The sequence below is a fragment of the Mirounga leonina genome, unplaced genomic scaffold (assembly GCF_011800145.1).
Source record: "Mirounga leonina isolate KUSES-001 unplaced genomic scaffold, KU_Mleo_1.0 Mir_173, whole genome shotgun sequence".
Taxonomy (NCBI): domain Eukaryota; kingdom Metazoa; phylum Chordata; class Mammalia; order Carnivora; family Phocidae; genus Mirounga; species Mirounga leonina.
The window spans coordinates 89,665,412-89,682,645 of NW_023270447.1; the positions used below are offsets into that span (position 1 = coordinate 89,665,412).

A 17,234-nucleotide genomic window follows, 5' to 3' on the forward strand; every position below is an offset into this window, starting at 1 on the left:
GAAGACATGGTCGGGAGGGCACTGAGGGGGCACTGGGCACGTGTGACTGACACATCTTACCAGTCACATGCAGTGCCTTCCTTTGGAGTTCTTAAGAATTCCTTGTTTGAAATCTCTAGGAGGGGCACCTGGGTGGCTCAGTTGGTTAAGCGTCTGCCTTCAGTTCAGGTCAGGATCTTGGGGTCCTGAGATCGAGCCCCACATTGGGTTCCCTGCTCAAATAGGGAGTCTGCTTGTCGCTCTCCCTCTGCCCCTCCCCCCCACTTGTGCTCCCTTGCTCACTCTCAAATAAATAAATAAAATCTTTAAAAAGAAGAAAACTTCTAGTAAACGTGCACAACGTTGCTGATTTTCTAGCATCTGAATAACTTAATCTCATATAAAGCATTTAAATTTTGTGCCGAAAATTATTAAAGTACAATAAAGTTTTGCCTTTTTTCCTTAGTGAAAAAAACTCATGAGTCCTGGAATTGGAAGATACTGAAAAGTTGTAGAAATTATAGAAAAATAATGGTGTAACATGTAACGTGTTCCCTTGTACCTTGATCTCTTGATTAGTCCCTGTGATGGTTCTCCCTGCAGATACATGTTCTGAGACCTCCTCCTAGAGCACTGTGAGTCCCAGCATTGTCACCTGGGACCTGGTCCCAGTCCTCTGCCCAGATGGCTGGTTTTTCAGGCCACTCTGGCATGTTGTCGGCAACCCAGAAATGGGCTTCTGTTGTCAAAATGGTGAGGGAGTTGCCTCCCAAAATAAAATGTTCTTTACTTGACCGATCATCTGGATAGAGCTGCGCGTTCAGCATCACCTCTGATGGACCAGAATGGTCCCTGAGGCTGATACAAAATCAGACCTAATACTTCCCAAAAACAGGCCCAAGGGGCTAGCCAGATAGGTAGCTCAGTGTTCCTAGGGCCTCTGAGGGAGTCTGTTCCTGAGAACTTCTCGGTGGCTGTGTGGCCCACAAAGTAGAATGTGGGTTTTGTCCTTACCCCACGTCCCTCCCTTCTGTGTGGCTAAAGCACATGTGGAGTCCATTTTATTTACTCCATATCATCTGTTCTTCGCCTGGTCCATGTTCTCCCTCAAACTGAGGACGTGTGAGGACTGGGGAGGCGCATGTGTTGGGGAGGGCTCTTTTGGTTTTGGGAGGGAGGGCTTTTGTTTCTACTGAGGGATAGCAAAGCATTTTTGCCTGCTTTCTGCACTACCTTTTGGAATTAGAGGTTGAACCGGGGCCATGTGTTGGCTTTACAATTTTGTCTTTGATTTTTTTTTTTTTTAAAGATTTTATTTATTTATTTGAGAGAGAGAGAATGAGAGACAGAGAGCATGAGAGGGAGGAGGGTCAGAGGGAGAAGCAGACTCCCTGCCGAGCAGGGAGCCCGATGCGGGACTCGATCCAGGGACTCCAGGATCATGACCTGAGCCGAAGGCAGTCACTTAACCAACTGAGCCACCCAGGCGCCCCTTGTCTTTGATTTTTTAAGGGTAAATATTCACTGAGTTTCCTTTGTCGGAAAACTGAATAAGATCATGGCATTTGTGTCTAGTGGTGTACAGCTTTTTTCCTATCTGAACCAATTTTCTGTTAACGTACCTTGGTATATGGGGCGCCTGGGTGGCTCAGTCCTTAAGTGTCTGCCTTCAGCTCAGGTCATGCTCCCAAGGTCCTGGGATCGAGCCCCACATCAGGCTCCCCGCTCCACAGGAAGCCTGCTTCTCTCTCTCCCTCTCTCTCTTGTGTTCCCTCTCTCGCTGTCTCTCTCTCTGTCAAATAAATAAATAAAATCACTTAATAAAAAAAAAGAGTACCTTGGTATGATTTATTTCAAATAACTTAGGTTAAAAAGTAAGCAGTCTCTGACGTTTTTCGTTTCAGCTCAGAGCACAATGAACCAGTGTTAGAGACACTTCTGATAGCAGCATTTCCCAGCAAAACACAGTTGCTATTGATGTCCATAATTGATCACTTTATTAACTGTGGAAAAAAGAAGCCTTATTGAAGCAATAAAGCTTAACTTCATTATGTCCCGTGTGCAGAGAGCAGACAGGTTGGAAAGTGGCTGACAGGCTCCCATTTCAAGGCTGATTCTGATAATGATAATATTTAAGGAGCATTGATTGTTCTCTAATTGGATTTTTCTTTCTGTAGGCCTCTTCTGAAGAGCTGAAAGCTGCCTACCGGAGGCTGTGTATGCTTTACCATCCCGACAAGCACCGAGACCCAGAGCTCAAATCACAAGCAGAACGACTGTTTAACCTTGTTCACCAGGCTTATGAAGGTCAGCGGAGGGCTTGGCTTCACACAGACGCCCTGGAAACAGCTGCTCGATTTTTAAGAGACTTGATTTGTAGAGGACAGAAAGAGAGTCCTTAGAGGTGTATAAGAGAGGAGGTTAGGTTAGTGCTTTTTTACTGACAGGGTCCTTTGAAAGAGTAGTATTTTGCTTTGGAAATCAATATGTGGCCAGTAAGTGGGAAATGAGAGTGCGGGCAGAGCAGAAGACAGGGTCTGGGCTGCAGGGAGCACTCGGGCTCTAAATCGCTCGCTGGCTTTCTTCTAAAGGGAACTCTTAGAGGTAAAAGGCTGATCGCTACCTACAAGCCTTCTTTGTTCTCTTTTTTTATGAGAAGATGTACAGGAACGTTTTTTCCTCTGACCCTGACTTTATTGGCTCCGGAGCATTCAGTTAGGAAAGGTTCTAACAAAAGGAGGAAAATGATCTTAAGAAGGCCAACAGGAAGTATATAATCAAGTAATGCAGGGTTTTATGCTTACATCTCAGGTATTTCAGAAGGAAAATTTTGTGATGTATTTGTGTATGAAACGTTCAAGTCACTGATAGGTCCCCAGTTTCTGTTGCAGATGGTGGTGAAGCTCTAGCCACGTGGTGGTGGTGTTCACATTAACATCGTAAATGTCCTCAACACCCCTGAATCAGACACTTAAAAGTCACTAAAATCTATTCTCTGTTATGCTTATTTTGCCACAGTTTTAAAATAAAAATTAAAAAATAATAATTCACTCTTAGGTTACACACCGAGTAAAATAAGTTGATTAATCAGAGCCATTCGGTGATTTGCTCCTTAGACCAAAAATCAGTAATGTGTTTCTTTACAGAATAAAGACTTCTCGTTGCAGACATAAGAGCATATGCTGTATTTCACTTTATGGTTTTACCAGAAAATTAGATTTTACTGAGGAGTAACAACTTGGGCCATGGCGCATGGCGCGTGTCTGAGCTCAGTGGTGGGTCTTCAGCGGACTTAACTCCAGTCAGACCACTTCCGCGGCGGTCCTGACCAGAAGCCTGGTCCTTCTATCGTATTCTGCTGTCTGAATGGCTGCGTTAATCTTACTGCTGTCCAGATTACCCACATAGCCCATTCGTGTGGTTCTGGAGATTCGGGGAAGAGTTAACAGAAAACCCTCATGGAGCTTGTAGAAATGCTGCGGCAGGCAGAGCTGGCCCCAGTGTTCATCCTGACGGAGAGACCAAAGCAGAGCTGTCAATAAATAATTCTCTGTGAAATCCTACAGATTAGCTCGAGAAGTCTGCCTCCCACGTTTTCCAGTGGTCAGCATTTCTTTCTTCCCCGTTAGATTTGAATATGGATAGAATCATTTACATCATTTTTTTAATTAGGCCTAAAAATATATGGGAAGTCTCAAGGGAGACAAGATTCAAAGGTCTTGATCAGAAACTGGCAGAGGAGAAGGGGGACAACTGTTAGATTTCCTGACACTTATGTTCAGTTTGGACGACCTTGCAGTAGCTCCGTCCCTCACTGATGTGGCTGCCACCATAGTTGAAAAGTGTTTGTGGCTTTAAATGATTTATAAAAAAGAGGAAAGATAGGGGGAGCCTGTCTTAGGAGTTAGTGAAACTCTATAATAGAGCAAATAATAAATCACCTTTTTCTACAATCAGAGCCTATCTGAATAAGCTTTAGAAACTGGAATTAACTCTTTCAAGCCCAGGTCCATTATAGACTGCGGTGGAAACTTAATTCTGTTAAAAACAACTGTTTTTTAGTGATACTAGGGTGCAGCCTCCGCACCTCACAATTAAGAGTGGCTTGGACACAAAAAACCCAATATTTCTCATTTGTGTCCACCTTTCAGCACATCCTGGATCAGATCTGAGAGGCAGTTAGGAGGAAAGATGCAGAGGAGATGAAAAGGGCCTCTCGGCTAGATTGGGGTTGGACAGGAAAGAAGAGGTGGACTTACCTGATGATGTTGTTGCCAGGTCTGAAAGGAGAATTCCGTGCTCTCTAAACATGCATGCTTCTTAATTTGCAGTGCTCAGCGACCCCCAGACCAGGGCCATCTATGATATATATGGGAAGAGAGGACTGGAAATGGAAGGATGGGAGGTAAGAGAAACCTCGAGTCCGGTGTCCCAGAGGAGTCCTCACGCATCTACAGAACAACTGCCCTCCGATCCCACACTCTGGGATCATGTGTGTGAGAATACTGGGAGACGCTAGAATCCCTTCCTCACTGGTATTTTGGTCTCAGAGACTGAGTTCTAAGCTCGGCTATTCCTCTGCATACCTCTGTGTACTTGGGCAGGTCAGTCATCCAGCTTGTCCTCAGTTCCTGACCTGTCAGGTAAAAAGCAAAGGGTATAGACCCTGCCAGTAATTCCTAACCCCGGGGAGGGCACAGGCCGGTTGGAGGGTTGATGGAGAACCGTTTCTGCAGAGCGCAGTTCTGCCTCCACATGCATTTCCTGCCACCCGGCGCGGTTCTGTGCTCTCTCTCCGCCCCAGCTTACCAGTACCTGGGTCTGGGATGTGTTCGTGTTGGTCACGTGTTGTGCATGTGAACAAAATGGAAGCAGGGAAAAGTTGAGAACTGCTGGGTTAAATTGCCCATCATGAAATAAGCTCCCCCTGGCAGCCATGCTGTATGAAGACAATCACTAAAATTCACACGATTCTGTGCTCCTTCGCTCTGCTGCCGCCTCCATCAGAGCCTCGCGCACGTCCGCGTTACTGTCTGCAGCAGGAAGGCACGAGGATTAAGTGGGAAAACGAGTATGAGAATTAGTGGGAAAACTCTTAAGTTGCAATGAGAACATGTAGGTGTTATGATTTAATTTCATTAAAGAAACTTGGTTCTGATGCCCAAGAAATGGTGGGAGGTTGTTAGCGTTAAATTGGCCATCGCTGATTTCTCTCTCATCACCGTATAAAGTACCCTTAAAGTTCTTTTGGTATTTAATCTCAAGCCTGTAAGCCTGTCTCCTCTAGTATCAGAGCCTTCTGCAGGCCTCGGATAAGGAGTACAAGAGAGGCAACATAGGTTCTAGGTCCCTTGCCACTGCTGCTTAATATTGGTAGCTTATGGGCCACCTTGTACCCGTGGCCAGGTTTTGGGTGCCCACGCAATAAATTGCAGTTGCTAACATTTAAAAATGGGAGGTTTTGCATAAACATCCAGTTGTCTGTCTTCTCTTGGAAAACTCAGAAAATCTGGTAGCAGTGTCTCTGAAGTCCCCTGTGAGGAGCCTCTGCCCCGAGAGTGGGCTCTGCTGTCCCCCATCCCAGCGCTCAGCACCTCCTGTCGTCTTACAGCTGGCCTGCCCTCCGTCCGTCTGTCCCACCTGGCTCCAGCAGGCATTTGATCCCTGGCCTTTGGCCCGATGGAGACAGCCGTGCTTCACGTCACACTAGTTCACTGTAGCAGAGCGTCAGGTCTAATAGCTTAGCGTTTTTCCATCCTGAAAGGAAAATAGAATCCCGTTGTATTTACCGACTTTCTCCTCACCCTTTGTACGCTTGCTCAAGCTCCCTTGTTTTTTGAAGACCTGGGTCGGTTACAGTTTCTCATGGGTGCAGTTAGGGCCGCTGAAAGGCTGGAGGCCCCCCCTTCAGAGTCTGGGTTGTTAATTCCCAGCATTAGCAGCCAACTTAATGGAGCGGCAGGGTGACATCTTCTGGCAAAATACTGCGTGGTTTCCTGTCGCCAAACCAAATTATCTCCCCATTAGAAACAAAGCAAAGCAAAACCACACACACAGTAATGATTATAAAAGTATGTAGGCAGTCACAGATGGTGAATGGATAAGCTTTTATATTCAGATATTTTAGTAAGCTACTTTATAGGGAAATCAAGTTCTCATCGATCAGAATTGGCTTTTTTTTTTTTTTTTTGCCCTGACACTGAGCTTTCACTGAAGATAAAAATGCCTTCAAGGAAGAGCACTTGAAGAGACCTCCCCAGATATTTACTAAGACACATATCAGTGCCTAACATACGATGGGAAAATGGAGCCCATTGTTCATGCTGTAAAGGAAGAGTCTCATGAACTCAAGAGTGTTCTGTGGGGCTCGTTTCGTCACTCCTTCAAGGAGACCCTCCCGCCCCCACTGGTTAACATGAGGATTCTCCTGCTTCAGTCAGAGCATCCTCCCCTGGGAGGAACGGAGTTCCCTTCATGCTGTTGTTACTGGTGTTCTTTGTTCAACTTCTGTAAATTGCTCACAATATCCACTGGCCACATAACTGTTAGTCTGAACATATGAGCAGTCGCTGAAGGAAGAAGGGCGCTGTCATAACCGTAGCCCCTGAGACGCCTTTAGTCCCAAGATGTCAGAGCCTGCCTGCTGTTGGTGGTGCTGGGGAGGAAATGTGAGCTTATTCAGGCTGCACAAGGTACTGGCTCTGCTTTCAGCCATTAGTAAGTTTTCAGGTTTGTTTTGTTTTGTTCTGTTTTGTTTTGGGGAGAGAGAGAGAGAGAGAGCAAGAGCAAGCAGGGGTTTGGGGCAGAGGGAGAGAATCCCAAGCAGGCTCCACATTCAGCATGGAGCCTGATGGGGGGCTTGATCCCACAACCCTGAGATCATGACCTGAGCTGAAATCAAGAGTCAGACACTTAGGGATGCCTGGGTGGCTCAGTTGGTTAAGCGTCTGCCTTTGGCTTGGGTCATGACCCAAGGTCCTGGGATCGAGCCCCCTGTCAGGCTCCTTGCTTAGCAGGGAGCCTGCTTCTCCCACTGCCTGCGGCTCCCCCTGCTTGTGCGCACGTGCTCTCTCTGTTTCTCTCCATGACAAATAAATAAAATCTTTAAAAAAGGAGGGGGGGTTGGGGCGCCTGGGTGGCTCAGTTGGTTAAGCGACTGCCTTCGGCTCAGGTCATGATCCTGGAGTCCCTGGATCGAGTCCCGCATCGGGCTCCCTGCTCGGCAGGGAGTCTGCTGCTCCCTCTGACCCTCCTCCCTCTCATGCTGTCTCTCATTCTCTCTCTCAAATAAATAAATAAATAAATCTTTAAAAAAAAAAAAAAAAAAAGGAGGGGGGTCAGATGCCTAACCGACTGAGCCACCCAGGCTCCTACCCTTTCTTTTCTTTTAACCTTCAAGAGCCTTTGTCATTCTCTGGCAGGATTCCAAAGGAAGAAGATGCAGAGGTACAAGTGATCCCCACTTGTGAAACCAGTGAAACCAGCCATTTAGTTACCCAAGTTGGTTAGCGGTGTTTGTGCGATACCCACGTTGAAAATGAAATTGGCTTCAGAATGGCAAGCTTCACCTTTGAGCTGGGAATGCTTGGTGGTGTTGAAGCCGGTAACAGTGAGCGGGTGGAGTAGAGAGCTCGTTGACTCAGCACTGGCAGATGTTCGATCACATCCTTTGGCCCAGACCGCCCACGGTCTAGTTTTTGTCAGCAGCCCCTGACGTTATCCATATCTCACTCTTCCCTGTCTCCTTGACGTCAGTCTTACAGTGTCTAAGAAAGTAACCTGCATTAGGAAGAGCTGCAATATGGTCAAGATCATGAAAACAAAGACTTAGAAGTTCTCACAGACTAAGGAGACGGGATGAAGAAATGTAAGCCCCTAGACTGGATCCCAGAACATGTAAGGGATGTTAGTGGAAGAGCTGGTGAAATCCAGAAAGTCCGGGTTCAGTTCCTTGGAGTACTCTAGGGTTGGCTTTGAGATTTGGCTGCTGTCCCGTGGCTGTGTGAGGTGTTAACATCGGGGGAAGCTGGGGGGAGGGTGTACAAGAACGTCCTGTACTGTCTTTGCAATTTTCCTAAAGTTCTAAGTAATTTTCTAAAATTAGTCCAAAACCAAAGTCAAGTAGCTAGAATCAGAATTTTCAGACCAGACAATCCCTTAGGAATCCTGTAGTTTAACCCCTTATCTGTAGCAGGGATCTGAAGCTTAGAGAAGTGAAGTGATCCCCCCCCCTCCCCAGCCCAAGGCCGCCAGGAGGTTAGAGGCAGTGTGGGAGAGCCTACCTTCTGTCCTTCCACCACACTGCCTTGCTTTTAGGGATCCCTGCCCCCTCTTCCACGAGGCAGATCAGTCTTCTGGCTAGCACAGGGATGGACCTAGTTGGTGAATGGACGGTTAAGGTGAACGATACAGGGGTGTAGATTAAGGGGCTGCACGTGATCCGCTCTGTTATGGAAAATGTCTGGTATTTACCAGCTGGCGTGCAGTTCCAGATGCTGTGTTCCTGGGTGCTTCTATCTACGGGTGGCTGAGATGGAGGAAAGTGACTTGTAGCTGGCTCAGTCTCCCTCCCTTCTCCACCATGGTGCACTTCGTGTAAAGGGCAGAGAGGACAAAGGATGTCTGGGGCCTTGGAAGCGGGACTCTGCCCTGCCCTGCCTAGCTCTTCACTGCTCTGGAGGTGCCAACCGTCTTGACTTTGCAGTTAGCTCTGATTATGCACCAGCTGTTTGCCAAACCTATGTAAAATTGACTAGAAATGGAATGACTTCACACCTTTGGAATATTTGCCTCTTCAGCTTATCACAGAGTGTGGCAGAGAGAAAGGAATTTGCAGCTATTAATTCGGTCGGCAAAGGTCAGACAGCTCTAGAATTTCTGAAAACAAATCTTGTTCTGTTCTGGCCTCTGCGGAGCCTGACGCTTTCCAGTCTTTTAATTCCTGGAATCTTACAAATCTGTGTATTTAAAAAACATCAGGAAAGAGGCATATTCATGGAGTCTGTGTTGCTGGTTAAAGTCTGGCTCATCAAACTTGTGCTTAATCTGCATTATCAACACCAGTGTCCTGCTGGACAGGATATTCAGTGTGAACCCTTTTTGTCCAGGTAGAGTAGCCGGATTACTCTGGGACCCGGGGGGGGGGGGGGTGCTTCCATCCAGACCCTGCCTGACCTTGGTCATGCATCACTCAGGTCACCCCTGGCAGGTTCCGTAGTCAATGGCCCGGCAAGTTAGGGTTCAGAGGTCAGGAAGAATTTCTAAAATATTTTAAATCCTTTTTTTTCTGATCTTCCTTGATATTCATGGTTAAATGGAGTAGTTGATAACTTACATCTCCCTGAAGCTCCTTTGCTTTTTTCCCCTGTGCTGAAAGGGGAAGCTGACGGGAGACAGGGATATGAGGGAAGCTGAAGCACTGAGCACCCCCACCCCTCCATCCAGGGTTAGGGATGTGGGGTGGGTGCTCACACCCTCAACTTCAGAGAACTATCGGGGTGAGCCTCTGCATCCGTTCAGTATGACCGAGGGTGATGCTGGGAGGCCACAGAGCAGTGACCTGGTGTGCCATTGAGGTCTTTGGATTTGTTCTTGGACGATTTTTGTGTTTTTACTTTAAAACTTCCTTTAAAAGAGGGCGCCTGGGTGGCTCAGATGGTTAAGCGTCTGCCTTCGGCTCAGGTCATGATCTCAGGGTCCTGGGATCAAGTCCCGCATCAGGCTCCCTGCTCCTTGGGAGTCTGCTTCTCCCTCTGCCTTTCTCTCTCGCTCTGTCTCTCATGAATAAAAAAAAAAAAAAAAAAAAAAACTTCCTTTAAAAGAACCACTGCCCCCTTTTTAGTAATTATTGATTATATTGGGTTATTAGAGGGGAAAATGTTTTCTTTATTTGTTTCTCTTTACTTCCTGAAAGGAGTAGTGAACAAATTTCACAGTGGTTTTTTTGGATAAGCCAGTTTTTATATTAATTTTTCTATATTGCTGAATAATAAAATCAAGGGGCACAAAACCTAGAGTATGACCCATTTACGTTAGAATATACATACACACATGTATGTATGTGTGCACGGAGGGTGTCCAGAAGATACATAAAAACTAGATGTTAGCCTGTGAGAAGGAAGGAGGGTGGTGGAGAAGAGAGGGTGCTAGAGGCAAATTGCACTGTTTCCTTTATATCCTTCTGTACTATTTTGATTTTTTGCTGTAAGCGTGTATTTTTTTTAAACAATTTTTTAAACTTGTGATTTCCAGGATTGCTTCTTCTCACATCACCTCCCTTTTTAGCTGTTCTGTGAGCAGCCTCTCAAGGCTCCTCTGTGTTTCTTCCACTGCCTCGGGGAATGTGCTCTCTGGGCTTTCCCCCCCACCCAGCTCCTGACTTTGTCCCACCCCAATTCTCGGTGTTTCTCACAGGCTATGGCACTTTGGACCCTGGAAATCACGTGGTGCGGTTTCTTCTTTCACAGATGTGGGGCCTGAGGCCCACGGTGGCCTTTCCTTGCCTCTTCGAAATCTCTACTTCATGACGAGCTAAGAAAAGCCAAGGTGGAATGCCTTATTTTCTCATCAGTTTGACATCATTGTGCAATCTCCAGTGTTCATGTGGTCTGCCCTTCAGTACCTGAGAACTGTTGATGTTAAGGTGCATCTTACATCATACATTCTCAGGGTCGTATCACAGTGTAGGCGGAAGAGTTGTAAAAAACGCCCAGGACTGATGGCCGAAGACCGTGGTCTAAGCTCAGAAGCATCTCTAGCGATGGTCCCAGCGCACTGGGGAGAGACGGCAGAGCTTTGGTGGGCACCTTTGCCCTTCGCTTTCATCTTTAAGGTTTATTGTCTGCCCTGGGACTCATTAGGAAGTTTAGACCATTAGACTTAAGGTGATGTGTTCTTGGGGAGCCTGGGTAACTCAGTTGGTTGAGTGTCCGACTCTTGATTTCAGCTCAGGTCATGATCTCAGGGTGGTGTGATTGAGCCCCACATGGGGCTCTGTGCTGGGTGTGCAGCCTCCTTAAGATCTCTCTCTCCCTCTGCCCCTCCCTGCCACTGCCCACCCCATGCCACTGCCCACCCCATGCTCGTGTGTGAGCTCGCTCGCTCTCAAAAGAAATAATTAAAAAATAAGGTGACGTGTTCTTTGTAAGATTCTTGCAGCCTCAGAGATCAGTTACTGAAACCAAGGAAGTCATGCTTCTGTCTCTCCGGAGAGCTGAGGAAAAGCATGGCCCTGGGGATGATGAGGGCAGAGCTGAGTGGGTGTGGCTATGAGCCTCGCATCACCAGGGCTTGTGTCCATGGGAGAAAACCCCGTTGGGGGTGTCACTGCCGTTCTTAAAGTCCTGGGGAAAGGAACACGAGCCCGGGCCACGCGGACACGCCACAGTTAACGATGTCATCTCTTTCCTCGCTCTCTGGGTCCTTAACTGTCTCCTCCCCCTGACTGTTCCTGCAGGTGGTGGAAAGAAGGAGAACGCCGGCGGAAATCAGGGAGGAGTTTGAGCGGCTGCAGAGGGAGAGGGAGGAGCGGAGGCTGCAGCAGCGCACCAACCCCAAGGTAAGCCAGCCCGAAGGTAATAACATACAAAATTGGTGGAACAAAATTTTGTTTATCTAAGTGGCATCTTTATGGAAAGCAGCTCTTGGTGGCTTTCAGCAAAGATGCTGCTCAGGAGCTGGAGAAAAGTGTTTTCGACCATGTGCAGGGAAGACAAAACCAATCCCATGGTTCCCCAAAGCCAAGGAGACATCCCCGACCACAGCACAGGCCGGGTCCCTGAGACCCTTCCCTGTAGTCGAGCTGCCCAAGCCCTTGATGGGTGACAGTCAGAGGACTCTGTCAGGGAGAAGGCAGGCACCTGACCACACTGAGGCAGCGAGGTTCCCTGCACCACTTAGGGCATGGGACATTTCCAAACCACCTTAACGCAGGGGCCCAGGCTTTTATCCTCTCTGGACAACAGTGCCATGAACATCAGTCACCAGGTTCTTCTGGCAGCGATAAGATGAACGCCTTTAACTCGGTCAAGTCCCCAGGGGAGTTTGAGTCCTGTGACCGAGCGATGTGCCTGAGTCTGAGAGCTACTTCTCAGTCCCGCATATGGTATCTTTGTCCTTTGATTCGTTAGGGAAGCACGTTGTTCTGAGTGCATGCCCCAGCCCTATGTGTCAGTCAATTTGAGGTGCCAGATGTATGAATGGCTAATCAAATGTGGCCCAGTGTTCCTGTTCAGTGTGCTTGATAAGGGGACTCAGACTCCATCAGTGTGGCCAGGATGGCCTGGCAGGCAGCCTGAAAGTCTCCTAAAGAAAAAGAACAGATGCTAGTATACAACTGGGAAGTGTGACAATATGAACTTCTGATCAAATATATTCCAGAAAGTGGATTTTTTAAAGATTCCTACAGCATTTAGAGGACCGTATATTCAGAACACTGCCATCTATTTGAAGCCTGCATTTCAAAGTATATTTATAAATGCCCACACCTCTCCTTTCTACCCAGCCTCCCTGCAACAGATGATGGCGTCAATGGTGGAGAGCGGCTTTTGGTCATAGGCAGGTGGAGAATTGAAACACCAGGCAAGCCAACTCGGGGCGGGTGACATAGTTGGGAGCGCTAAAGATCTCTGAGGCGCCCTGAACCATGCTCATGGGGTACCTTTGCGGAGCCAGTGGTCAGGGCCGCGCACTGTGAGGAGGTCTGGTTTGAAAGGCCGGCGTTGGCAGATGGAGTGAGGGTTGAGGAGATGGGGTGGGAGCCTGGCAGGAGCGAGCTTTTGCTTTGGTATCTTTGCTGTGCTGGCTGGAGTTTTGCTGCATTCAGAGCAATGAAGGGGAAAGAGAACGTCACAGTAGCCTGAGCCTCTGTGTCCTACGATAAAATTGGCCATCTGGGTGTGTGCAGTGATTGCTTACTGGGATTCTGTGGAAATGTGTCTCCGGGCCATGTTTCTGTGGAATGAGGGAGCACAGCTGTGACCATTTCACACAAGCACGCAAGTTATTGTAAAATTCCTAATACTTTGCTACTTGCATAAACTGCTTCCAAATAAATAAGACATTTTCTAACCAGAAATCCTGAGTGATAACCAGATATTGGCTGTGTAGCTTTTCGAGGAGAGGTTTTGAGCTGGATCTTTGATTCCATTTCTGAGGGTTTTGCTTTTCATGATAAGTGGAAGGGTTTGGAATGTTCTTATCCTAAGAAGACGGGGCAGTCTCCTCTTTTAAGAAAACCACAGGGGAAGGACACTGCCGATGACCATCAGGCTCAGCACTGACCTGTCCCAAGGGACTGGCAGGCTAGGTACCATTTTTGGTACTGCCATCTGAAACTTGGACGGGTATTTCTCTCCGTTGTTACCAGCAAGAGTTTGTTGGGTGGGGATTTTCCAGTAGGATGTATGTACCAAGAACAGGCAAAGAGGTCAGGTGGGAAAAATCTTTGATTGGAAATACTGACTCTGACACAGTGATGCGGGACCCAGAGCAAAGCACGTGACCTATGTTTAGTTTTCTTGTCTGTAAAATTAGGCCATCCGGGGGTGCCTGGGTGGCTCAGTCTGTTGGTTTTGGCTCAGGTTGTGATCCTCAGGGTCATGGGATCAGGCCCTGTGTAGGGCTCTGTACTCGGTGCAGAGTCTGCTTGTCCCTTTCCCTCCTCCTCTGCCCCTCCCCTCACTCGCTCACTCTCTCTTTCTTTTTTTTTTCTCTCTCTCTCAAATAAATAAATAAATAAAATCTTTTTTCTTTTTTTCTTTTTTTTTTTTTTTTTTTAATGAAGCCATCTGACCTTCCTACCATACCAAGTTGGGATATGATTTTAAAAAATAGGAAATAGGTGTTAATTTAGTAGAGACAGACTAACCTGCTGAATAAATGCATAGTGGTACTTGTTTGGTACTAGTGAAGTTAAGAATTCAGTTTCATTTTCGTGTCTCCTCCAGCACTGCATGGGAAGCACTTGGTTTGGTCAGGCAGTTCTGGGCCCGTGGTGGGTGGGTTTGGATGGGGTCTGGCGATTGGGATTTCAAAATGGCCCCTTCGCCTGTGGCCTTGGCCCGGTGGTGTTTCAGCGTGCCCAGCTACCTATGAGTCTTGGTTTATGTGAAATGAGCCTGGGAAAGCACTGTGGGGCTCAGAAATGACGAGCACGGTCCCCAGCTCCATTGTGCAAGCCAGCAGCGGAATGCATGCACAGACGCACTCACACGCACGGATGCCAGAGACAGCGTGGCAGAACTTCCACTCGGAGTCCAGAGCCCTGCACTGGGATTCAGATTGCTCCCTCCCGTTCTGGGCCCTGGGTCAGGCCACTTCTCCTGTCTTAGCTCAGTTTCCCCTTGTGTGAAATGGAAGGTTTGCCACAAAACCCACTACTTGGGGTCAAAAGACCCCGAAGTCCTGAGTTTAATCCGTCCCAGGATGTCCTGGGCCCTGGCATTGAGCAAGTCTGGGAGGGCATTTACGGCTGGGACAGATGGCGAGGCTCATGCACATCCAGAGCGCCACATGTGACAGGACTCTAGCTGGACCATCCTGGCCACCCTCCCTCCATCTTCAGGATCTCTGTTTTATTGGCTTAATTCATCTACATTTCTTGCCTTTTAAAGACTTAAGATCCCACAATTGGGTTGTTCTGTGCCACATTCACTTCATATTGATTCTTTTGATTCCTTTCTTTGTTAATGCCCATAAGCCTTCTCTCCCTCCGATGGCAGCCACTCTGGGAGTCAGGACGACAGATCTCAGGCAGCGCTGTTGGACTTTATTATCGCCTTCTAATGAACTTGTTCCCATCCCGTGTGAAGCAGAGCATTAAATCAGAGACTGTTGGGGAGCTGTCCTTGTCTGCCTCTGAGGGTGTGGACTGCCTGCTTTCTGACCCTGTTACATAACAGTTCAGGGGGCTCGCTGCATTATGTCCATTCTCCTGTCGCCGTTCAGAGGGTCACATAAACTCCCTGGCAAGACCTCCTTTCTGATTTTAGAAAGGCCAGTTTATCAGCTTGATTCCTGCAGTAGCTTAAAAATAGGATCCAGCTCTATCAGGAAAAGAATTTAAATAATGTATCAAGGAAGACATATAACAGTCAAAAATTTTTAAATCCCAAAATGTTTTCATAAAGATGCAGGATTACATTACTGAATTATTTTTAAAGGGTTTTTAAAAAGCTGTGTTTTGGCGGCCATGGCTAATGATTGTAGGCATTCGAATGAGCCCGTGGCTATGACTTCAGTCTGTTCAGTGGAAATGGCTGTGATGTCATAAACCGACTCGGCTTTGCTGGCAGGAGAATCGTGCCCAAGAAAAGCTGTTTGAACCCATATGCTTGTTGTGCTCGATGGCAGGAGGGGGCGATTTACCATATGCAGAAGCAGGCAGCTACCGAAAGGGAAGAAATTGGGACGTTGTCTTAGAAGAAGGGACTGAGTCCGAGGAGGCAGAGTCTTTGCAGAAGGGCCAGCTGCAGGAGGCCCAGAGGAGGCTGTCCCCCCATCCTGTCCGTGTCGCCGCTCAGAATCAAGATGTCCCAATGAGAGACTGCTGTTTATGCGAGGGTGGGGGGTGCATCCTTGGAAACTCTGGTAAGTTTGCATTTGATCCTCCATGACCTCCGACAACACAGGTTCCAACTTTGATCTCACAGTGAATCTGCGGAGAGAGTCTCAAGAGCCACCCTGGGCTCACCAGCTATAAAACAGGCAGACTGCACATTGCCTCTTCACGCAGTTGCCTCTTTGGGGGGAATTTTCAATTAGTTATTGAGAATGCATTTGACAGAAATGTCTCACATTATCCTTATGGCCAGACAAAATATAAACATGAAAATAATTCAGAACGGAACATTCCTGGCTGAATGAACAACTGATTCTACTCAAAGAGGGTTGATTAATGCATCATCTCCAGCCTGGTGAGAAGCTTCTCATCGTGGGAGAAAGGCTGTCACTTGGCATGCTCGGAATTTCTATGAATGATGTCAGTGAAGATGTGTCTGTCATAGTCTCAGGTGACCCAAGGCCAGAGGACAAAACCATGATTCTAAAAGATCCTAGTGAACTAGAATGGAAAGGTGAAATGTGCTAGCTCAGAGAAGGGGAGCCGGAGGGAAATGGTAGTCTTTCACTGACAGGGCTTAATATCAACAACAGTTTAGAATATTTGTGGGTTGGGGGTGGGTAAGGTAAAGATGATTCATATATTCACAAGGCAGTTTAAATTGGGTGCCTATAAGGAGTCAGGTCCTGTTCCAGATGTGGGCATGCAGCAGAGGATAACAGACAAGACCCTGCCCTCGTGGATTCTAGATGAGAGAGACAGGTAATACGCAGTAAATACAATACATAAATTATATAGTATGTCAGAAGGTGATAATGCTATAGCAGGAAGATAGGTCAAGGTGTAAGGGGGGGAGGACTGCAATTTTAAATAGGGTACCCAGGCCTTGTTGAGGAAGTGACATTGGAACAAAGGTGAGGAGAAAAGAGTACCGTGTGGAGATTGGGGAAGAGCCTTCTGGATGGAGGGAGCAGCCAGTTCAAAGGGATGTGGTGGGTCTGGTATGTTTGAGGAATAACAGAGAGGCCAGTGTGTCTGGAGCAGTGGTGGAGGGACTTAGTAGGAGCTGAGCTCAGAGAGGCACATCTTGCCCTCCCCTGTGGAGAAGCAGCAACTGGTCTTAATTTGTGACAGTTTGAGAGAACAGAACCAACAGCACGAAGACGATTTTGGCTTGGTGTAAGGAGCAGTGAACAAGGCGGGCTGCTGGGGACTAAAGGAAACCGCACTTTTATCCACCATCTCATCCTGAACACAGAGCAACAAGGACCTACATCTTCCAGAGTGGTGGGGGGTGGGGGGAGTTATATAATTAAGATAAAAATAAGTTTTCCCGGCTGTTCACAGAGTCGGTGTGGGAGTGGATTCCAGGCCGGCAGGTGGTGCTCCCATCCGGGCTGGGTGGAGTCCCTTTAATGACCTCTGGGGGGGTGGGGGTGTGTCTCCCGCTCCAGGCCCTGCCCGTGAGTAATGTAGTCATTTGATTACGTTGGCTCTTCCTGAGGAGGAAACTTTTGACACTTACGGGCACAAGAAGGCTACTGATTTTGAAATATGCATATAAGACCTTTCTGAGATTTTAATCATTTTTAAAGATTTTTATTTATTAGAGAGAGAGCATGGGTGGAGGGAGAGGCAGAGGGAGAAGCAGACTCCCCACTGACCAGGGAGCCCAGTGTGGGGACTCCATCCCAGG

At 47.5% G+C, this 17,234-nt stretch overlaps 1 protein-coding gene across 1 annotated transcript in view; it reads left to right on the forward strand.

The window, feature by feature from the left end:
• Positions 1-17,234, forward strand: part of DNAJC11 (DnaJ heat shock protein family (Hsp40) member C11) — a 77,074-nt gene that overhangs the window by 26,581 nt on the left and 33,259 nt on the right. Inside the window, exons 2-4 of the mRNA XM_035019898.1 lie at positions 2,157-2,286; positions 4,311-4,384; positions 11,435-11,536. Coding sequence (XP_034875789.1) covers positions 2,157-2,286; positions 4,311-4,384; positions 11,435-11,536 — 306 coding nt within the window. The remainder of the gene's footprint in view (positions 1-2,156; positions 2,287-4,310; positions 4,385-11,434; positions 11,537-17,234) is intronic.